Here is a 24,380-nt window from a genome sequence, read left to right as displayed (position 1 = left end):
CACACTAGTGTCTCTTTCAAATATGATTTTATCTCCTGGGAGTTAGCTGATGGGGTCCAATTAAGGTCTATGATTATTACTATCTGGTGGTTGATTGGTTAGTATGTGATAACCAAGAAAAGCACACACACGATGAAAGAAAAAAACACGTATTGCAGTCCTACTAGTGACCTTGGGCACATGATAATCCAGAAGGGCCGCATCATCCACTTAACAATCATTAATGAATAAAACCTAGCCTCTACACCCTCACAAGCTCACTTTACTAATTTGTAAATTTGGACTAACAACCTTAACTCTTTGTCAAAAATATTAAACGTGTGATCACACCCCGTTTCCAAGTTTACTTCAGTCAGTTCAGTCGCTATCCTCTCTACATCTGCTCCTAGAAACTCAAGGTCAGAAAAAGTGAAATCATCTAATCCAATCCGCCATCATGTCACATTCATTCCACCAACATTTTTTGAGGCAGGGAATTAGGATAAAGACTAAGAATGATCCGCGATCTTTTAAATTTCCCCTCCTGCATTGCGGACGGCTGCCCTTTTCGTCCCCAACAGGCGGCATTCCACTCTTTGCGGTTTGAAATGCCACATGCCTTGCCTAACCCGACCAAGACCATTCTCGCCTGTCCCCGTGGAGGAACTTGGTGGGAAAAGGGCGTCTGGCGCGCGTTGCTGCTCCCCCCACTTCCTCTGGGCGGGAGGGAGAGCAGGGCGGTGGTGGTGGAGGGAGTTCCCTCGGCAGCCTCGCTAGGAGTAATTCTAGAGGGTGGAATCACCCGCTCTTTCCGGGACGCGCCGTACCCCTCCCGGAAGGCACCCGCGAAGGCGCGGAGGTGCCTGCAGGGGGCGCGGGCCGCCGGGCCACCCCCGGGGCTGGAGGTCGGTGGTCCCTCCTAGCCCGGGAGCGAGGCGAGGCCACGCCGCTCGCTCCCCGGCCCCGACTCTCACCTCGTCACCTCCCCGCCCTCTCGGCGGGCCCCTGAGGCGTGCGGCGCAGGCGCGGAGCGCGGCGGTGAGTGCGGCCGCGGAGCCTGGGCCGGGGGCCTCGCAGGCTGGGCGTAGGGCGCGCGGGGAGGGAGTGGGGCCCGCCCGGCGAAGCGCCGGGGAGCTCCAGGGCCAGAGCGGCGCCGCCTGCCGCCGAGCGCCTGCGGGCAGGGCTGCGCTACCCCTCCGCCCGCGCTCGGGCGTCTCGGCCGCCGCCTGGGCTGGCCGGGCGGGCCCCGGGGACTGGTGAGTGTGAGGGCGGAGCGGCCCGGGCCCCGGACTGCTGCAAGGGCCGGGGGCGCAGCTTCCTGCGGGAGAGGGCAGGGAAGACCGGATGGCGCCTTTAAAACTGAAACCCTGCCTTCGTTTTCTGGCGGGATGGCGCGCCCCTCCCCCATCCCGAAGGCAGTTCCACCCCTTGCTGAGGGCGTCTCGGCCCCGGCTGGCCTCGGTCCCCCGCTGCTTTTTTTTCCGAATGGTGCCTTTGGGGTCGGGACTTGGGACTCCTGGCTAGTCGCCGGGCCCGGATGGGGCCAGTACGTGGCGCGCGGGTGGAGAAGCCTGGTCCCGGTGGCTCCTGCGCGGCCTCTCTGGGCCCCGGGCCCCCATCCGTGCCACGCTGGCCCTCAGGCCCTGCCGGCTGGCGTGGTGACCCTCCGGCGGCGCATCCTTTGCCCGCGCCGGGAGTCGCAACCTTCAGGCTCTTAAGTCCCCAGCCATATAGTCTAAGGCACTTATTAGGGTACTTCTAACCATTTTGGTTTTGTTTTTCAGTACAACCTAGGGACAAGAGTGATTTGAGGCAGTTTATCTCTAAGCAAAGTGATAAAGCAAAGACTGACACTAAATGGGACGTGTGGTGGGTTCTAGTTCAAGTTTCCTCCTGCAGCATTTCTGTGTTTTTATGTCTTTCAAAAGACATAAACTTGTTTCAAAATGAGGCTGGGGAAGAACATGCTTCTAAAACTCGATAGTATAAAACCAGCTTTTTATTGTAAATGCTTGTCATATATATTTACATTGCATGAAAGGTCTTAAAAAGGTTGACGTCCGATACAAGTGCTGACTGCCGAAAGGAGTCTGCCAATCTGTATTGTGGTTTGTACTTAGACGTTCTTATTGTTGAAAAAATGACAGTTGGAAAGATGATGACAAATGTCTTCTAAGTTGCTTTTTTTTTTTTAATGAGTGTTTTGGATGGCATGGTTAGCTTTTTGTAAATTTAAAGTATGTATGAATCCCTTAGCATGAGATAATGTCTACATGTCTATACTTTAAAATGTTAAGTCGCTAAGCCTTGTACAGCTCTTTTGCAACCCCATAGCCTGTAGCCCACCAGGCTCCTCTGTCCATGGAATTTCCCAGGCAAGAGTACCAGAGTGGGTTGCCATTTCCTTCTCCAGGGGATCTTTCCAACCCGTTTCTCCAGTGTCTCCTTTATTGCAGGCAGATTCCTTACCACTGAGCTACCAGGGGAGAACATGTTAACAGTGTTTTTTTCTGGATGAATAGATTCTAAGTGATTTAATTATTTTTTCTTCTGAGTTTACTACAGTGACATATATTAATTTTATCTGTAGTTTTTTTAAGTGAGGAAGAGGAGTGAAAAATTGCATGTTCAGAATCTTCCCATTAAAAGAGGAGGACTAGTGAGCAAATGTGTTTATGACATCCTTAGGTAAAAAGCCAGAGTTCATCAGGGCAGTTATACACACAAAAGGCACATAAAAGCATTTGCTGAAATGAAGGGTGGTTAGCATTTTTGGTCTTGAGTGGGCATTTTACCATCTTGCTTAAAGGAGGCCCTGTAAACTTTTGGATATTGTTCAGCCCTAGGTAGGACTCAAACATTTCCTGATCAAGGTAATCCTGTTCTTTTCACCTGACAGTCTGAATCCAAGCCAGCTTGCAACATTAATTCTAATGCCATTCTTGGTTTCCTTGCTTCTTTGAAAGAGTTTGAAGTGTTTGAAATGCTCGGCTGACAGTTTTCAGTGTTCTGTCTGATATGTGTAAAACATTTAGAACATGAAGCATAAAGCTTTCAGCTGTATAAATTCTGTACAAAAGAAGTATTAGAAATAAGTCTTAAGATTTTAGTTTATTACATAAATATGAAAACAGCTGTTTTTTTTTTTTTAATACACTTGATGGGGTGAGTTCAGGGAATGCTAATTTGCATTGTTAGATGAGGCATTATACATGTTGACATCATTTCTGCAAATATCATGGTTGTCAGTTTCTTTGAGTGATTCCCTCACCCTCCTCCCAGTTGGTGGCTGACTAAGGACTGGGAGCAAGATGTAACTTGCTGGTGACAGTGATTAGAAATGAAGATTTAATCACACAATTGTAAACCCAGAAGTCAGAAGACACACTGTTTCATTGCTGGCTCTTCTACTTAGTTGACTTCACCTTCAATGAATTTGTTTCCTCAGTAAAATTGGAGTAGATTTGATAGTAGCCCTTCTATCTACCTCACAGGATTGTTGTGAAAAATCAAATAAAGAAAATTCGCAGTAAATTCAGCAGCACTTTAAGTGTATGATTACATTATGTATAGTGCTGATGATTTGTTACTGTTTAGTAGGTAAGTTGTGTCCAACTCTTGTGACCCCATGAGCTGTGTATTTCCCACCATCCTCCTCTGTCCACGGTATTTCCCAGGCAGGAATTCTGGAGTGGGTAGCTGTTTCCTTCTTCAGAGGCTCTTCCCAACCCAGGGATCAAACCTGAGTCTCCTGCATTGGGAGGCGGTTTCTTTACCACTTCTTCCTAGGAAGCCCAGTATTGATATACCCAGCACTTAATAAAGCAGCAAAAATAGTATGTGCACCTCAAGTTCCAACGATGCCAAGTTCTACCTACTGTGTACCTGTATCACCGTGGTGATAAGAAAAGACGCTTATAAGTTCACAGAAAAAACTTTACAATGCGTTTTTTCTCTGACATTCCTTATTTTCCCACTGCTATAGTAGAAAGAACACTAATCTGAAATGGAGGAAAGAGTTCTGATTCTAACACTACTACTTCAGTTGGACTGATTAATTTATCTCCCTATTTCTATAAATAAAAGAGATTAAAAGCATAGACTTGAAAATCTTATGTTCAAGTTAGATCTCTGTTCAACCCTGTCACTTATTTACTATTCCCCTGACTTAAGTTTATGCCTCAATTTCCTTATCAATTGTTGTATAGCCATTATGTTGTGTCAAACTCTGCGATGGTTCCTTTGTCCATGGGATTTTCCAGGTAAGAATACTGAAGTGTGTTGCCATTTCTTTTTCCAGGGGATCTTCCTGACCCAGGGTCCCAACCTGTATCTCCTGCATCTTCTACAGTGCAAGCAGATTCTTTACCACTGAGCCACCTGGTAAGCTCTCTTTATCAGTAACAAAGGGTAGATAATAGTGATTTGGAGAGCGTGTTATAGATTTTTCTAATCATAGGTTTAAATAATAAAGTATGTTCACAGCCTGGTACATAGTTGGTGCCCAATAAATGATCATTATTATTCTTCTATTAACAATCTATAAGGAGGATTTAAACAGTTTAAAATCTGTAATTTGGGAATTCCCTGGTGGTCCAGTGATTAGAACTCCGTGCTTCCACAGCAGGGGGCACATGTTCTAACCTTGGTCAGAGAATTACGATCCCACAAGCCACCCCAGTGCAGCCAAAAAAAGAGATAAAAAAAAGCCTGTACTAATTTGTCAGCTTTGATTGTATTGGTTTTCATTGTGACTGAATAATGAAAGAGAAGGAGAAGGAGATTCAGTCCCTGGGTGGGGAAGATCCCCTGGAGTAGGAAATTGCAGTCCACTCCAATATTCTTGCCTGGAGAATCCCATGGACAGAGGAGCCTGGCAGGCTACAGTTCATGGGGTTTAAAGACATTGGACTCAACTGAGCACACACAAATAAATTAATGAGATTTATATTCCTGTGTATTTATTTATGTTCCTTTTTTGGTGTTAAGATAGCTTTAGAAGGTAAATTCACTTGAAAGAAATATGACACATATTTACATATAGTCACATATTTATCAATTTATACAAGTTTTAGTACTTAATAGAGTATGTATTTAAAAGAATATTGTACTTGAGTTAATTCTGTATAGCTTTCCAGTTAACTAACATCTGGTACCTTGAGTCTCAGAAATGAACTACATTTTTGCTCGTAAGACTTTTGTCCTATTTTTCCTACAGACATATTTCACCATCTGTGAAAACTTCCCTGTAATTCAGTTTTCCTCACTCCAGTATTAAGAATTACACCAAGTAAGTGGGATATGGTAAAACTAGTCAATTTTATAACAGTCTATGGATATTTATTCAATAGCTGCCACATCTCTTTTGTTCTCAATAGAATATTGAGTGTGACCTCATGAGTAAGCAAAGGATTTTTTCTTGAAAATTGTATTCTGAGCCTCTGAATGATGAGGGTGATTTTTCGCCCCCTCTGAAGCCAGAGGATTAATATAAATTTGTGACAGTATTTTTTTTAAGGGAGTGTGTGGCTTCAGTATTCTTGCCTTGAGAACCCCATGAACAGCATGAAAAGACAAAAAGATAGGACACTGAAAGATGAACTCCCCAAGTTGGTAGGTGCCGAATATGCTACTGGTGATCAGTGGAGAAGTAACTCCAGAAAGAATGAAGGGATGCAGCCAAAGCAAAAACAACACCCAATTGTGGATGGGACTGCTGATAGAAGCAAGGTTTGATGCTGTAAAGAGCAATATTGCATAGGAACCTGGAATGTCAGGTCCACGAATCAAGGCAAATTGGAAGTGGTCAAACAGGAGATGGCAAGAGTGAATGTCGACATTTTAGGAATCGGTGAACTAAGGTGGACTGGAATGGGAGAATTTAACTCAGATGACCATTATATCTACTACTGTGGGCAGGAATCCCTTAGAAGGAATGGAGTAGCCATCATGGTCAACAGCAGAGTCCAAAATGCAGTACTTGGATGCAATCTCAAAAATGACAGAATGATCTCTGTTCGTTTCCAAGGCAAACCATTCAGTATCATTGTAATTCAAGTCTATGCCCCGATCAGTAATGTTGAAGAAGCTGAATGCTTCTGTGAAGACCTACAAAACCTTTTAGAACTAACACCCAAAAAAGATGTCCTTTTCAGTATAGGGGACTGGAATGCAAAAGTAGGAAATCAAGAAATACCTGGAGTAACAGGCAAATTTTGCCTTGGAGTATGGAATGAAGCAGGGCAAAGGCTAATGGAGTTCTGCCAAGAGAATGCACTGGTTATAGCAAACACTCTCTTCCAACAACACAAGAGAAAACTCTACACATGGACATCACCAGATGGTCAACACTGAAATCAGATTGATTATATTCTTTGCAGCCAAAGATGGAGAAGCTCTATACTAGTCAGCAAAAACAAGACCAGGAGCTGACTGTGGCTCAGAACCTGAGCTCCTTCTTGCCAAATTCAGACTTAAATTAAAGAAAGTGGAGAAAACCACTAGACCATTCAGGTATGACCTAAATCAAATCCCTTATGATTATACAATGGAAGTGAAAAATAGATTTAAGGGACTTGATCTGACAGACAGTGCCTGATGAACTATGGATGGAGGTTCATGGCATTTTACAGGAGACAGGAACCAAGACCATCCCCAAGAAAAAGAAATGCAAAAAAGCAAAATGGCTGTCTGAGGATGCCTTACAAATAGCTGTGAATAGAAGGGGAGCTAAAAGCAAAGGAGAAAAGGAAAGATATACCCATTTGAATGCAGAGTTCCAAAGAATAGCAAGGAGAGAGAAGAAAGCATTCCTCAGTGATCAATGCAAAGAAATAGAGGAAAACAATAGAATGGGAAAGACTAGCGATCTCTTCAAGAATATCAGAGATACCAAGGGAATATTTCATTCAGAGATGGGCTCAATAAAGGACAGAAATGGTAGGGACATAATAGAAGCAGAAGATATTAAGAAGAGGTGGCAAGAATACACAGAAGAACTGTACAAAAAAGATCTTCACAACCCAGATAATCACAATGATGTGATTACTCACCTAGAGCCAGACATCCTGGAATGTGAGGTCAAGTGGGCCTTAGAAAGCATCACTATGAACAAAGCTAGTGGAAGTGATGGAATTCCAGTTGAGCTATTTCAAATCCTAAAAGATGATGCTGTGAAAGTGCTGCACTCAATATGCCAGGAAATTTAGAAAACTCAGCAGTGGCCACAGGATTGGAAAAGGTCAGTTTTCATTCCAATCCCAAAGAAAGGCAATGCCAAAGAATGCTCAAACTACCACATAGTTGCACTCATCTCACACACTAGCTAGTAAAGTAATGATCAAAATTCTCCTAGCCAAGGTTCAGCTATATGTGAACTGTGAACTTCCAGATGTTCAAGCTGGTTTTAGAAAAGGCAGAGGAACCAGAGATCAAATTGCCAACATCCGCTGGATCATGGAAAAAGCAAGAGAGTTCCAGAGAAACATCTGTTTCTGCTTTATTAACTATGCCAAAGCTTTTGACTGTGTGGATCACAATAAACTGTGGAAAATTCTTCAAGAGATGGAAATACCAGACCACCTGACCTGCCTCTTGAGAAACCTATATGCAGGTCAGAAAGCAACAGTTAGAACTGGACATGGAACAACAGACTGGTTCCAAATAGGCAAAGGAGTACGTCAAGGCTGTATACTGTCACCCTGCTTATTTAACTTCTATGCAGAGTACATCATGAGAAACACTGGGCTGGAGGAAGCACAAGCTGGAATCAAGATTGCCGGGAGAAATATCAATAACCTCAGATATGCAGATGACACCACCCTTATGGCAGAAAGTGAAGAGGAACTAAAGAGCCTCTTGATGAAAGTGAAAGTGGAGAGTGAAAACGTTGACTTAGAGCTCAATATTCAGAAATCTAAGATCATGGCATCCGGTCCCATCATTTCATGGCAAATAGATGGGGAAACAGTGGCTGACTTTATTTTTCTGGGCTCCAAAATCACTGCAGATGGTGATTGCAGCCATGAAATTAAAAGACATTTACTCCTTGGAAGGAAAGTTACGACCAACCTAGACAGCGTATTAAAAAGCAGAGACATTATTGTGTCAACAAAGGTCCGTCTAGTCAAGGCTATGGTTTTTCCAGTGGTCATGGATGGATGTGAGAGTTGGACTATAAAGAGAGCTGAGTGCCAAAGAATTGATGCTTTTGAACTGTGGTGTTGGAGAAGACTCTTGAGAGTCCCATGGACTTCAAGGAGATCCAACCGGTCCATCCTATAGGAGATCAGTCCTGGCTGTTCATTGGCAGGACTGATGTTGAAGCTGAAACTCCAATACTTTGGCCACCTGATGCAAAGAGCTGACTCATTTGAAAAGACCCTGATGCTGGGAAAGATTGAGGACAGGAGGAGAAGGGGACGACAGAGGATGAGATGGTTGGATGGCATTACCGACTCAATGGACATGGGTTTGGGTGGACTCCGGGAGTTGGTGATGGACAGGGAGGCCTGGCGTGCTGCAGTTCATGGCGTAGCAAAAGAGTCAAACAAGACTGAGCGACTGAACTGAACTGAACTGAACTGTGGCTTCAAAACTGTCAAAATATTCCCAACTGTAAGAAATATACCTATAAAACTCTTAATTTGGTGCCATAGGTACCATTTTTCTTTTATAAAAGATAAGCATTAGGCTTATGTAATTATTCAATTTTCACAATTACATCAACATTTGAAAAGTTCTCAACCTCAGGGAGAAAGAAAACAGATCTCAGTGTCCTGCCTTTAAACTTGATCAGAAAAGTAAATCCAAAATATAAGCAAGATTGTTTAACATTTCACTCGTGAAGTCAATTTTTATGTGATGCACACATTTCCTATCGCCAGCCAATTTTTTTATTAGAATAAATTTACATAACAATATTAACACTTGTTACTGTGATGTATTTGTTAAATTTTTCCATCTTTTAGATTAAAAAGATATGAATGAATATCCTAAAAAAAGAAAAAGGAAGACTTTACATCCTTCTCGTTATTCAGGTCAGTGTACGATTAAAATATTTAAAAGTTAGGCAACGTTTAATTCCCATGCAATTGTGTTTCCATCCATTTTCTCATAAATGATCTGATTAGAGTTAAATATCTGGGTCAACTTGTGCATAAGAGGAACCTAAGTAAATTCTCTGAAAATATATTTCTCAATGTCTGCTGTGTACTAGGCATACATAAAAATTTCACAAACATTTATTTTAATCCTCATAGTTTATAGATATTTAAGATTAGATATCCAAGTTACATACTTACATAGCATAATTGAGATTTGTCTGTGTTTCCCAAGCTTGTGCTTAAGTCTTAATAATAACCTTGATCAGAGCTATTTTGCATCATTGAAAAAAAACTATCCTGTACATTATTTTCAGAAATGTTGTAAGTTTCATTTTGATTGCATAATTTTAGATCTTTTCTTTGAGATTGGCTCTACTATCTTGGCAAATAAGAGGTCTTGACCTATATGCTATGCACATGTATACTTGGGGCAGTCTCAGGTATACCTGTTAACCAACCCAGCCTACTTGTTTTTCATATCTGAGGAAATTAAACCTGGTCTACCTAACTGGCCCTTCCGAGGCAAGAGTTGAAATGACTGTCTTCAGAAGCTCTAACTGGTCCTCAGACCTTCCTCTGTGTATTATGCTTTCTCTGCAGTACATGGCAGATCTGCTTGGTAGTTAATTCAGTGTCTTTTGCAATTAACACATTTATTGCATATTCATATTTTGTGGGACTCTTGACCATGGGAATTGTATCTTAGTGTGTTTCAAAGTATTATATTTTAAATTGTATAATTTATGGTTCTTTCAAAGCTCAAAGTCAATATCTGAATTATGAAAGCCTTCAGAATTGAGGGAAATAGTAACACTTTATTACCAATACTATGAAAATTTCTTTATGTTGGATAAAGAGATGGCTGTCAGTAGATGTTTATGTGTTCCGTGTGCTTGAAAATTCTTAAATTTTGTTTTATGTTCAGATTCCTCTGGAATAAGCAGAATTGCAGATGGATTCAATGGAATTTTTTCTGATCATTGTTACAGTGTTTGTTCTATGAGACAACCAGACTTAAAATATTTTGACAACAAAGGTATATTTAAATTTTCCAAAATATTTTCATTCAAATTGCTTTTATAATTTTTCATTTCCTATTTGAAAATGTGAGTAAAAGTGATGATTTCAAAATGAGCAAGTATCTAAACTTGTTTTAAGAAAACAAGAGACTTTTGGGTAAGTGAATTTTAATCTTTAACATTATTTCAAACATATACATCAAAAACACATCCTCCTCTATCAGTTTTAGTCAGCTAGGAATTGGTGGCAAAGCAGGAGTGACCCAGAGTTTTGAGTATTTATGATGAAAAGTTAAGAACAGTGGTATTTCAGGGAGTTCCCTGATGGTCCAGTGGTTAAGACGCCTTTCTTCCACTGCAGGGGGTGCAGGCTTAATCCCTGGTTAGAGAACTAAGATCATAAGTGCCGTGTAGAGTAGCAAAAAAAAACAAAACACACAAAAAGAACAGTGTTACACACAGTTCTTCTGTTCAGCTGTACATTTCAGTTTGGAGGGCTAATGGAAGGAAAGAACACAAGGTGAAGGATGTGGTCATTTAAACAACATTCAGTCAGAGACATCAGTATGAACTCATATTTGGCTTAATATAGACACAAACAGTTACATACAGAAACATTTACGGGATGTCAGTATATTTGTAGTAGTACACATGCACATATTTTTTGCTCTGTTAACTGAGAGTCTAACAGAAATGACATCCCAGTAGCAATGAGCACATCTAGTGCCCTGATCTTGGTTTCTAATACCATTTTCCAATAAGAAGAACGAGGGCTTCTTGGAGAAATGGCTGATTCTAATTCTGGAGCAGGAAACCTAAAAGATGAGCCTGGAGCATTTTGTTGTGCGAGAAAATAAGAAAGTACTTAACATATAGAGTCATTCAATACAAGTATGCCAAAGGAGCATAAGGAGCCAACTAAAGAGCTCCCAGTAGCCAAAGCTAAAACAGTATGAGAGGGGGAGAAATTGAACTATAACCCAAAGTATAAAATAAATATCCATGAGTCCATACTGGTATAAATAAATGATAGAATAAATAAATAAGGGAGAATAAACAAATCTGTACAGAAGAACTCCAGATTATTTACATAGCTAATGCTCCCTCAAGGAGGTGAAGCATAACTGTCCACTCCTTAAGTTTTGGACTGTGCTCAGTAACTTAATTCCAAAGTGTAGAGTATGGAAAGTAAAAGAGTGACTTTACAGTGGAGAAACCTGATAAAGCCCCAGGTTATCAAGTTCAATGTCAGCAGTCATAATAATGTTAATAGTTTCTACTCTCTATATGATGTGATTTTTAAAACAAGGCAGTTTGCCTCTGTGTTTACCTTCAAATAATCCATAAGGGAAAGGGAAGTCGCTCAGTCGTGTCCAACTCTTTGCGAACCCATGGACTGTGGCCCACCAGGCTCCTCCATCCATGGAATTTTCTAGGCAAGAGTACTGGAGTGGGTTGCCATTTCCTTCTCCAGGGGATCTTCCCAACCCAAGGATCGAACCCGGATTTCCTGCATTTCGGGCAGACGCTTTACCACCTGAGCCATCCCAGTCTAATGATGAAAAAGCAAAGTTAATTGATGAGGCATCCCGCAAAATACCTGACCAGTCTCCTTAGGATTGTCATGGTCATCAAAAGCAAGGGAAGTCTGAGAAACTGCCACAGCTAGCAGTAGCCTAGAGATATGACAAATAAATGTTATGTATCCTAGATGGGACCTTGGAACAGAAAAAGGATATTAGATAAAGACTAAGAAAATCTGGATGAAGTATGGACTTTAGTTAATGATAGCTTACCAGCATTTGGTCATTGTTATAACAAACAATGTAAGATGTTAATGGAGAAACTGAATGCAGTATATGTGGGAATTCTCTGTATTACCTTCTTATTTTTTGTAAATTTGAAACTTCTGAGAAATAAAGTCTTTTTAAAAAAGACATGATATTGAAGCCCAGTTTTCTCTAGTGACTGGCATTTCAGTTTGTCTATGTAATGTTTAATGTTTTGATTGATATAAATAATAAGTATTTTTCCAAATTCTTTTTTTTGCAGATGATGATTCTGATACAGAGACATCAAATGAATTGCCAAAATTTACAGATGGAATCAAAGCCAGAAACAGAAATCAAAACTACTTGGTTCCCAGTCCTGTACTTAGAATTCTAGACCACACTGCCTTTCCTACAGGTAAGAGAAACTAATAGCATCTGCACATTTTGTATAGTTCAGTGAAAAAAATAGTAAAATAAATTTCTTTTTGCCAATTACTATTTAATAATAGTAAATAATAGGTCTTATTTAGTAATAATAATAGTCTTGCTTTGTTTTTCAGAAAAATCTGCTGATATTGAAATTTGTGATGAAGACTGTGACTCCCCTGAATCAGTCCACCAGCAAACCCAAGAGGAGAGCCCCATAGAAGTTCACACTGCTGAAGATGTTCCAATTGCCGCAGAAGTGCATGCAATTTCTGAAGACTATGATATAGAGACAGAAAACAATTCCTCTGAGAGTCTCCAAGACCAAACTGATGAAGAGCCACCAGCTAAACTTTGCAAAATTGTTGACAAGAGCCAAGCTTTGAATGTGACTGCCCAGCAGAAATGGCCTTTACTGAGAGCTAATAGCAGTGGCCTCTATAAATGTGAACTTTGTGAGTTCAACAGCAAATATTTTTCTGATTTAAAGCAGCATATGATCTTGAAGCACAAGCGTACTGATTCAAACGTGTGTCGAGTATGCAAAGAGAGTTTCTCTACCAACATGCTTCTGATTGAACATGCCAAACTCCATGAAGAGGACCCCTACATATGTAAATACTGTGATTATAAGACTGTAATTTTTGAGAACCTCAGCCAGCACATTGCAGACACCCATTTTAGTGATCACCTTTATTGGTGTGAGCAATGTGACGTTCAGTTCTCCTCAAGCAGTGAACTCTACCTACATTTCCAGGAGCACAGCTGCGATGAACAGTACTTGTGTCAGTTCTGTGAACATGAAACGAATGATCCAGAAGACTTGCATAGCCATGTGGTAAATGAGCATGCATGTAAATTAATAGAGTTAAGTGATAAGTATAACAATGGAGAACATGGACAGTATAGCCTCTTAAGCAAAATCACATTTGACAAATGTAAAAATTTCTTTGTTTGTCAAGTATGTGGGTTTCGGAGTAGACTTCATACAAATGTTAACAGACATGTTGCTATTGAACATACTAAAATTTTTCCTCATGTTTGTGATGACTGTGGGAAAGGCTTCTCAAGTATGCTAGAATATTGCAAACATTTAAATTCACATTTATCTGAAGGGATTTATTTATGCCAATACTGTGAATATTCAACAGGACAGATTGAAGATCTTAAAATTCATCTAGATTTCAAGCATTCGGCTGATTTACCTCATAAATGTAGTGACTGCCTGATGAGGTTTGGAAATGAAAGGGAATTAATAAGTCACCTTCCAGTCCATGAAACAACTTGATTATTCTCTTTAACTTCCATAATGTTGATTTGAAATAATAAATTCAACTATTTTGAAAATGTTAAAATGGATGATTTTAAACACAACTTGTGAGAATTGTCTTTAACAAGATCTTTTTAATTGCCCATTTTCTTGGCATTGCTGCCTTTTCAGTATATAGTTGTATCCTAAATGTGGTATTTTCAATGCATTCGTAGTTTTAACCACTTTGGGTGACTGTCATCGTGTTTCTTGCATGTGCTCTGATTTTGTTGATAGGAAACATACACTAAAGAAACTACAGTTTTCCTTCCATAAATACAGGTGTTACAGACTTTTTCTTCTTTAAACTCAAAACAAGATCAATCTTTCATGGATGAAGTCATTAAAGTACTGTACTTCCAGAGCTAAAGTGCTGCATAATGCACAGTTAAGTCCACTGATAATCCCGTTAACAAGATCCAGACCCTGCTTTTGCATTCCCCAGTAGTTCCTATCCCCAAGACAGTGGACTCTCCATCTGTGTGAGTCTTTCAGTGACACTAGGAGCCCCGTGTTACGGTAAGAGGGAAAGATGTGATTTTCTTGGCAATCTTTTTTTTTTTTTGTAATCCTTATTTTAGCCCCTATCCATGTGCTAAATAATCTTAGATGGGGAGGAACTGATAAAGGGGTTAAACGATAAAGGACATTTCATAACTCATTTATAAATGAAGTAGGTCATTTATAATCTGTTCATATTTCATTTTCAGTTATGCAATTGCAAAGTCATGCCTGAACTTCTGATACCAAATCATTTGTTTTCTGAGAAAACCCACTGAAGTATTAGAAATAGGAAGGTATGAGAGGTTGGGGTTGCTGTTATGAGAAAGTATAAATTACTTTTGATAATGGTAAATCAGTCTTAGCATCTGTATTTTCTGTGGCTGCCATAACAAATTATCACAAACTGAGTGGCTTAAAAAGTAGAAGTTTATTGTCTCACAGTTGTAGAGGCTAGAAATTCAAAATTGAAATGTTAGCATAGTTGGTTCCATCCAAGAGCTATAAAGGAAGAATCTGTTCTCGGCTACTCTCCTTGACTTATATATGGTCATCTTCACGTTCACATGGTCTCCCTGTGTCCAAGTCTGTCTCCTTTTTACAAGGAACCAAGCAGTCATTGGATTAAGGCCTACCTTGCCAAGCTCATTTTAACCTAATAAAGACACTATCCCCAAATAAGGTCATATTCCATTACTTCAACATATGAACTGGGGAGACTGAGGGAGACACAACCACCACAATTCAGTAACAGCTTCTCGAGTACTATCAAGAAAATGGTATTTTGTGCATCATTGGCCTCAAATATAATAAACATTGCTGCTAGCAAACTATTTGTCACTCAGGAATATTAATATAGTTGAAAAGACTGGTTTATGACCTATGGTTTTCTCATAGGACCCATTGGAGTTTATTCTGTTTTGTAAATAGTGACAGCAATAAGTTTTTCAAAACCATTTTTATTTCCACCCTTTTGTCATATATGCATACTTGTATTTCTAGAAATTACCATTCCATCTGATTATAACATTCCAGGTAGGGCTGTCTGATAAAAACATTTCTTACAAGACTTAAAATTGTAATTAAATTGGAAGAAAACCTTAGAAGCCATCTGATCTACACCCTTTTGTTTTCTGTTTCTTTTTTTTTTTTTAATAATTTTATTTTATTTTTAAACTTTACATAATTGTATTAGTTTTGCCAAATATCAAAATGAATCCGCCACATGTTTTCTATGTTTCTTATAGAAACAGGTTATTATTAGGCCGAGGTCACAAAACCAGTTAGAGCAGACAGGAGTGGAATCCAAGTTATTCCAGTCTAGTGATGTTTCCATTACACCATGTTATAAAAATCTGAGCTTTGTCCTTGGGATATTTTTCATGACTACTTATCCTAGCCAAGAATTGGCTTCTTGGTAATTCGGTTTTTATACTTTTTCAATATCCATTCAGCTTTAGGAATTTGATTTTCAGAAAACAAACCTTAAGTAATGACTTGGTTTGTTTTTATTTTCTCATTGTGTATCTTATAGCATTACATTTTTGATCAGGCATTAGTAATCAAATTAGAGATTGTAATGGAACAACTCGAGGCATTAAATCCAAGTTTTAGAACCATATAATTTGGTGCTTTTTTGATGAATCTGCAGCTTGAGGCCACATTTTACTTCCAGTTTGTCCAATAAAATCTTTTTGCATTGACTCAGCCTTCAAATAAACCTATGAGTGACCATTAAATTGCTGCAGTAGCAAGTTATGTTTTTAGTTTAATGAACTTTTTTGGAAAAACAAACTTATCTAAAAAGAAAATTTTCTAACTGCTTCTGGATTTTTTCTACTCAAAGACATATTTCCACTGTACTCTTGTGATTTGAGAATACATAACGGAATACACAATAGAATTATTGACAGCAGGGAACAGTCGTGATGGATCTTTTGTTTTTTTCCTTTCATCTTCACCTTGAAATGAGTGTTATTTGAAAATGGTTGGGTGGTATTCAAAAGCCTCTCTTCCTGCTTGTAAATCTGCCAGTTTTCACATTTTAAATTGCCTTTCGTAGGTTCCTCTGAATATTTATCATCACATACTAACCAGTTTCTTCTTTTCACAGGGTCCGCAGCTTGTTAGGTGATTGCTGAATTATTCGCAGGAGTAGCATATACGGGTTTCTGGGGTTTTTTTTCCCCTAGTAAGCTAACAATATTCCTAATTTTTAAATCTGATTTTCAAAGCATTGAATTAATTCCTGGCACTTTACAGTTTATCTTAGCTTGTTTTCTCAGTCTTACTACCTTTTACAAGCAGGTTAATATATCCCCCAAACTACTGTGATAAATTTTTAATGGAATTCTGATGACTTAAAAGCACTATAAATGACATAAATTTGAAAAAGGTAATAAAAATCAACGAGCCACAATCCTCCTGGGAAGCGGGTTGACTTAAAATAATCAATACTACTTACTTAACTGAAAATAAATAGTTAACGATTAACTGTAAATCCCAACAGAGAAGCAAATTTGGTTAGTCAGTTTTACACTACAATTAACAGTCTTATCCCCGTAAATTAAAAATGAACTTTTGAAGATACAGTCTTTTGTAACTTTCAGTTCTGATGACTGAAGATACAGAATATCTATTAGAATTTCTATTCATGGCAGTGGGTTTATGAATTTTAAATATACTTTATATTGGTTTAGCTTTCCATAAATTAATATCTTAAGACAACATTCAAATCTAAGAGAAAGAACTGTGTACATTTATGGTGTAAAATATAAATACAAAAAGCCTAAAGTCACATGTAATTTACATGTTTATATGAAATTACATGCTCAATTTACAAGTTTAAAAACCAAAATTTTAATGATGTTTGCTCTATACTGATTTGAAAAATAATTTTCTATACAAAGAGTTTCCACATTAAAGCATCACCACGACTTCCTTACTAAGTTCATCCTCTTTAATAACCTTGATATTAAACTAGTAACTCCCTGAACCTAAAATAAATCACATTTGTGAAAAGTAATTTCTTTATTGTAAAAAGAAACAATTTTCTCACATTGCTAAATAGGAATATTGTATTATCTAGTGGTTTTATTCACATATTTTAAAAAGAATGACTTTAAATTCTTTTTTTAAAGGAATTTCTGTTGTCGTAACTGTTAAGTTTATTGTTGTTTATTTTGAGTTTTAAATAGGCAACAGATAATGACCTGGAAAATCTTTTTTTTTTTTTTTGCTGCTAAAAATATTGAACTGAATGAATTATACATTGAAAATTTTAATGAAAAGTATATTTTGAATAAAAACTCCATGTTTTCTAGTTTTTAATACCTAGATAGTGTCTGCTACTGAAAAACATTACAGATGAAATAGTACTTTTGCACTTATTCTTCGGAGTAAGCTAAGATTAGGAATTGGAATCAAATGAAAATAACACAGAAGCATCATTTCTGGTGGGTGATGGGTGGTTTTTTGTTTTGTTTGGGGGAGGGGTGTTAGTTTTTGTTTTTGATCCTCTGCCTAAAGACCATTTACCATGATGTTTGGATTTTGGTTGGCTGAAATGTGAGAGTATTGAATTCTTTTTTCTTGCCTACCTTGCACATTTTATTTAGGGTTATCACTTCTCTGCTATAACCTTATGTTTCTGAAATATATTGCTCAAGCTATATTCTATGACTGATTACCCTTCTCTTTGCAACCCTTTCTCACCTCATTTGGGTTTTCAGAAAGTCTCAAGAGAGTAAAATTTTCCCAGTTAGCAAGGAGAGTGGATGTCTTAATTCTTCCTTCTCTCTATTCTCCAAACTGTTAAAATAACTTACTCCTTTCATACCATATACCTCATGACTCACTTCTACACCCTGTAAATATTTTATAATTTCCTGTCTAACAGAAGTAGTGAATTTATAAATTTTAATGTGTCTATTTTAGATTTTTAAGAAGCAGAATATCATGGTACTTTTCTTCCTGGCTGTGCCGCACAACTTGTGGAATCTTAATTCCCTAACCAGAGACTGAACCCAGGCCACAGTAGTGAAAGCGCTTAGTCCTAAACACTGGACCACCAGGGAGTTCCCTCATAGCACTTCTTTATGGTTATAAGATTATAGTTGATTAGATTCTTTATTGAACAACTAAATTGCTAAAGTAGAAAAACTAACACGGAATGACAGAATGTTAATTTGGAAGGAACCTCAGAAATCATCTAATCCAGACCCATAAAGCACATTACATAAAAATAATTGTATATAGTATATAATTTTATTTTATGGATTTAAATTATATGTTATAAAATGTAACACATCAAATCTCATTCATGAATATTTTTACTTAGGACAGAACTGATTTTTTTTTTTTAAGCAAATGTTTAAAGAAAAACATGAAGTAAATAATGATATATCGACATGGAAAAAATAGGTAAAACACAGATGACAAATTTGAGAATACAAAATCCTTATCTAAACTTCTTATTTATAGCTCAAAAAATGGTTCACTAATATTAGTTGAGTGCTTTTTAAGCTATAATAAATAGGACTTATAACTCTCTACCACTCTTCAAAGAATTTTAGAAAAAGTGAAAATGCACCCTATTTTTTCAGTGAAATGTCATACCAGACAACTGAAGAGAGAAAATAATGTAATGGGGAGTACTGGATCATGGCATGAGACCTTATTTTCTAGTCCCTGTTAGCTAACTATAAATTGCATGACTAACCAAGGACAATGGATGTAATGTTACCAAGTTTTTCTTTCAACTCCTTAAAAACTTGTTTCACTACTAGTCTGTTTAAACAACTATGGAATGTCGAATGTCTCTTCTCAAGCCATATGCATTTACCATATAGAGCAGGAAACTCTTCTCTGCCGTTCTTCTGAACTCCAGTTAAATATGAAGCTGAGTGCCTTTTGTGTTTCTAACTGTTCACTTTCTATATAATGCTACCATAAACATTCTTGTATGTGTTAAGGTGTTTGGGAAATTTTTTTTTTTATCCCTTGGGGGGATGTGGGCGTTCTGTAAGTATATTTTGTATGCTTGTGATTAAATATGTCCAAAATATCCAGACTGGCTCAAGTTTATACACCCATCAGATGATCATGTTTCCCTGCATCCTTATAGACAATAAAGTGAATTGATTTTGGTAAATCTGAAGGGCATAAAGCAGTATGTTACTATTGTTTGAATTTGCATTGTTTGATTACTAACAAGATTAGAAATGTCTCAATATGTTCATGAGACACTTGGGTTTCTCATTTCGTGAAGTGCTTCTGCATATGCTTTGCTTTTTGTTTGTTTTTGCAGTGAAAGCCCAATGTCCTAACCACTGGACCACCAGGGAGTTGCCCTTTGTCCACTTTTCTATTGGGTTTTCTGGTTACTTTTGAGAAGTTCTTTAAAATTTTAAATTATTGGTCCTTTGTTGATGATATACACTGCAAAGAATAGATTTCCAGATTGTCATCCATTGCTGATGTCTTTTGTTGAATAGAAATCTTTACATTTACTGTGGATAGATCCATCACATTTTACCTTACAGGTTCTGCTTTCTACCACCTTGTTAGAAAGCACAACCTTGTGCTTTCTACAATCTTGTTAACAAACTCCTCTGTAACCCCAAAGTCACAGAACTGTTTTCCCACGTTTTCTCCTAGTAATGTTCTGGTTGTACCTTTTGTGTTTAGGTCTGAATTTCTCTGTGTGTAAGAATGATTCAAGTTTTTGTTCATTCAAGTGAGCCAATTTCGTCAGTACTATTTGTTAAATAATGCATTCTTCTCCCAGTGATTCATGATAACAATTTGATCATATATCACTCCGCATGGGCATAATTGGCATAGAGATTTGTGTCTGTATTCATTATATTCCTGTTTGTTCCTGCAGGTTTCACATGTTTTAACAGTTACTTAAAACATTACAGCTTTCCAGTATGTCTTTCTTTTAATTGGAGTATGATTGCTTTACAGTGTTATGTTTCTGTTGTACAATCAAATGAGTCAGCTCTATGTGTGCATATATCCCCACCCTTTTGGATCTCACTCCCCAACCCCCATCCCATGTGTAAAATAAATAGCTAGTGGAAACTGCTATAAAGCACAGAAAGCTCAGCTCAGTATAGTATGTCTTAATATCAGGTAGTGTGCAGCTCAGTACAGTATGTCTCAATATCAGGTAGTGTGAATTTATTCTCTTCACTCTTCTTTTGAGAATTTTTTTAGCTGTTGGTGGACTTTCCTTCTTCCATGTAAATTTAGAATTAGTTCCAAATTCCATCTAAAGTCTTGTTGAAATTGCATTATAATTATGACCATTTTAGAGGGAATTGACATCATTGTAGTGTTAAATCTTTGCTTTCATAAACATTGTATATTTCTCCATTTACTTAGGTCTCTTTTAATGTTCTTTAAAAAATTTTCCATAAAGATTGTATGCGGTTTTTGTTAAGTCAATAACTAGATTCTTTAGTTTTGGTTGCTTTGTCATGCTTTTGTTTTCTAATTGGTTACTGCATATTTATAGGAAAGCTGAATTTTGAAATATTGATTTTGCATATAGAAATGTTTGGGTTTTAATCTTTTTAGTTTTAATAGCTGTCTGTCCTTAATTTTTAATGTAAGTCATCATATAATTGTCATAAATTATATACTTGTTTCTTTATTCCTAGTCTGTGAGTCCCTAATGGCTCTTTTTTTCTTATCACAGAATTTGTCAGTTCTCCCACTACCATAAAGAGTAGGAATAGCATTAGCAGGTATTCCTTTTTTTGTTCCTAACCTTAAGTGTAAGACTGCTCAAACTCCCTGTCAAGTATATTTTCTGTAGGTTTTCATAAGTAGCCTTTAGCAGTTTTCTTAGTTTTGAAGACTTTTTATTGTAAGTAGGATTAAACTTTAGCAGTGATTTTTTTCTATAGCTATTGAGATAAACATGGGCTTTCTCCTATAAGTCTGCTAATATGAATTTCATTGGTTGATTTTCTAATATTGAATTATCTTTGTATTTCTAGGAAAACTGTACCTGTAGAAAAAAAAATTTAATACAATGTTGGATTCAGTTAGCTAATATTTCATATAGGATATTTGCCTCTATAGTCATACATGTGATTTTCTTTACTTATACCTCTTATAAGTGGTATTAAGTTTATTCTAGTGTTATAAGTGAGTTGGGCTGTTTTTTTCTCTTGTTCTATGCTTTGCAAAAACCTGTATGAGATTAATCTTTTCTTGAAAGATTTAGTAAAGGGTTATCTCTAAAGTCATTTAGGCTGGCTTGTTTTTGGTATATATGGGAAATTGCCATTTCAATTTTTTGAATATTTACTAGTTTTTCCTAAGTTTTTAAATAATTGAATTTTAGTTTTTGTTAATCTCTATTTGTTTTATTTAGCCTTTATATTTAATTTTTTTCTCCTTTCTTCTTTATGTTTACTCGTGATTTTTGCCTATGAGTCTTCCATAATAAGGAAAATGATGGATTAAATTACTTATTATATGAAAACACTTATTTTTATAATTTATAACATGTAATGTCACTTTTATTTGAAATACAATAATTATATTAAACATGTAGTTGTTATTAGTAAAGTGATACTATTATGATTTTTAAAATTCAAATAATATAAATAAAGCAAAAGTTACCTTTGAGATTCCCTGTGTTCAGAACTGATTTTGAGTGGTTTAGGATTTCACATCGGAGAAGGCAATGGCACCCCACTCCAGTACTCTTGCCTGGAAAATCCCATGGATGGAGGAGCCTGGTAGGCTGCAGTCCATGGGGTCGCTAAGAGTCGGACACGACTGAGCGACTTCACTTTCACTTTTCACTTTCATGCATTGGAGAAGAAAATGGCAACCCACTCCAGTGTTCTTGCCTGGAGAATCCCAGGGACGGCGGAGCCTGGTGGGCTGCCATCTGTGGGGTCGCACAGAGTCGGACACGACTGAAGTGACTTAGCAGCAGCAGCAGGATTTCACATAGCTACTAACTGGCATAGTGTAGATACAAACTAAGGTCTTCAGATTGTTACATGCTCTTTCATTAAAAGATTTCTTCATCAATATATATTTGTTGAATAAACATAAAGATCTCAGGATGATAACAGCTTTCACCTTTCGCATGCTGGTTGATGCTTGAAATTCATCCTTAAAATTTCCTTCCTTTTTGCTTAATGCCTTAACATGATTTTAAATTATAGTACTTATTGGTCAGGGAAGTACAACAGAAGTCTTGATTTCAGAGTGTTTTGTGCTTTTTAATTCTTTATCTCTTTCCCTACCCTCCCTCTCTATGCCATAAACAAAAATGCTAACATAACAGTATGCTAATTATTTCTGCTAGGAATCCTTAGAATTGAACTTCTATCAAAATTTGCTTTATAATAAAGACCAAGCATAGTTTCTTACTTCCATGTCAGCTGGGTTACAGTGTATGTCAGTTAGGATTCAGAGGATAAGAAATTTATTGCGAGGAATTGAGAGCTGGCTAGGCAAATCCATAATATATAGGGATAAATATATATCTATATATATATATAAATATCTATAGACATAAATATATAATACAGACATACTACTACTACTACTACATTACTGGAGAATCCCTGGCAAGAACACTGGAGTGGGTTGCCATTCCCTTCTCCAATGCATGAAAGTGAAAAGTGAAAAGTGAAAGTGAAGTCGCTCAGTCGTGGTCGACTCTTCATGACCCCATGGACTGCAGCCTACCAGGCTCCTCTGTCCATGGGATTTTCCAGGCAAGAGTATTGGAGTGGGTTGCCATTGCCTTCTCCGAGATATAGACATAAATAGACATAAACATATAGATACATATATTTATATATAGACATAAATATATAGATATATATCCAAAATATATAGGGATATACATAAATCTGTATATATATATATATATTTACATATACATACATATATTGGAATATTAGCCATAAAAAGAATGAAATAATGCCATTTGTAGCAACCTACAGATTATACTAAGTGAAATAAGTCAGAGAAAGACAAATATCATATCACTTACATGTGAAATCTTTAAAAAAATGATACAAATAAACTTATTTATAAAACAGAAAAAGAATCACAGACATAGAAAAAAAACTTATGGTTCCCAAAGCGGAAAAGAGCAGGGAGGAAGGGATAAATTAGAACTTTGGTATAAGCAGATACAAACTATTATATGTAAAAGAGATAAACGGAAATGTCCTATTGTATAGCACAGGGAGCTATATTCAATAATTCAATGTCTTGTAATAAACTGTAATAGAAAAAATCTGAAAAAGGAATTGTATATGTATGTGTGTATATATATGTATATAAAACTAAATCACTTTGCTGTACACCAGAAACTAACAAAACATCATACATCAATTAAACTTCAATTTGTTGACAAAAAATAAGCTAAGAATAAAAGAGAATTTAATCCATCTAAACTGAGGATTATAACCCAGGAAACAAATTCTCAGAAGCTCCAAGAATTGCTCCGTTGGTCAGGAGTTAGAGATGCAGTTTCATAGATTTTTGAGACAAATTGTATAACATATTGACAGGTTAGCATTGTATCGATAGATAGTTCAATCAACTAAGTATTTTTTTCTTTTTCAATTACACATATGCAGACAAGGCTTTGGTCAGTGCCACCTCTTGTACCCTTGTCTGAGATGAAAAAAATACATTAAGCATAGAATTACAATGTAATGCTGTCTTGTGAAGAAAGGAGCCAACCTTTTCTCATAGGGTGATCTCACCCTCCTGCTTTGAGAAGGTCTGTTTAATGTGTAATGTAGATGCACACTGCACATTGTGAAAAGTCAGACATAAAGGGAGCATGCCATTTGTCTTCCTTTATTTTAATCTGATCGTCTTTCCACAGAATATTTAAGATTTTCCTTATCAAAGTTTTTTAAAGGGTGAAAAAGCAAACCATGGTCTAAAGAAAATACAAGTGTAATAGGTTGGACAGTATCTCCCCAAAATATGTGTCCAAGTTCTAACTGTTGATATCTGTGAATACGATCTTACTCAGAAATAGCACCTTTGAAAATATAATTAAGGATCTTGAGACGAGATCAACCTGCATTTAGGAGCCAAGATTCCAATTTCCATACTGGATCTACTGACCAGTGTCCATATAAAAGAAAGGAGAGATTTGAGACAAGAGCAGAAGGTCATAGGAAGATAGAGGCAGAGATGGGTGGGTGCCATGTATCTTTAAGCCAGGGCTTCTCTGGTGGCTCAGCTGGTAAAAGAATCTGCC

The 24,380-nt window shown here is 37.3% G+C and overlaps 2 protein-coding genes across 6 annotated transcripts in view; one reads left to right on the top strand and one right to left on the bottom strand.

The window, feature by feature from the left end:
• The window catches only part of KCNMB3 (potassium calcium-activated channel subfamily M regulatory beta subunit 3), a 98,379-nt gene extending 96,992 nt beyond the window's left edge, over positions 1 to 1,387 (bottom strand). The window contains exon 1 of the transcript XR_009736168.1: positions 954 to 1,387. The gene's annotated coding sequence lies outside the window, so the exon portion shown is untranslated. The remainder of the gene's footprint in view (positions 1 to 953) is intronic.
• ZNF639 (zinc finger protein 639) lies at positions 819 to 19,268 on the top strand. Of its 5 annotated transcripts, none has more exons than XM_061415373.1 (8): positions 819 to 1,017; positions 1,764 to 1,848; positions 4,280 to 4,362; positions 5,198 to 5,269; positions 8,949 to 9,017; positions 10,009 to 10,119; positions 12,155 to 12,289; positions 12,435 to 19,268. In XM_061415373.1, exons 5-8 carry the CDS (start codon positions 8,960 to 8,962, stop codon positions 13,586 to 13,588), a joined length of 1,458 nt encoding a protein of 485 aa, XP_061271357.1. In that variant the 5' UTR covers positions 819 to 1,017; positions 1,764 to 1,848; positions 4,280 to 4,362; positions 5,198 to 5,269; positions 8,949 to 8,959; the 3' UTR covers positions 13,589 to 19,268. The 5 variants fall into 5 exon arrangements, with proteins under 5 accessions (XP_061271357.1, XP_061271352.1, XP_061271347.1 ...); XM_061415363.1 differs by lacking the exon at positions 819 to 1,017 and adding an exon at positions 1,145 to 1,235; XM_061415368.1 differs by lacking the exon at positions 1,764 to 1,848.
• Positions 19,269 to 24,380: the final 5,112 nt, after the last annotated feature.

The sequence above is a fragment of the Bos javanicus genome, chromosome 1 (genome assembly GCF_032452875.1).
Source record: "Bos javanicus breed banteng chromosome 1, ARS-OSU_banteng_1.0, whole genome shotgun sequence".
Lineage (NCBI taxonomy): Eukaryota > Metazoa > Chordata > Mammalia > Artiodactyla > Bovidae > Bos > Bos javanicus.
The sequence above is the reverse complement of the archived record's forward strand: the minus strand, read 5'-3'. Positions and strand labels throughout refer to the sequence as shown.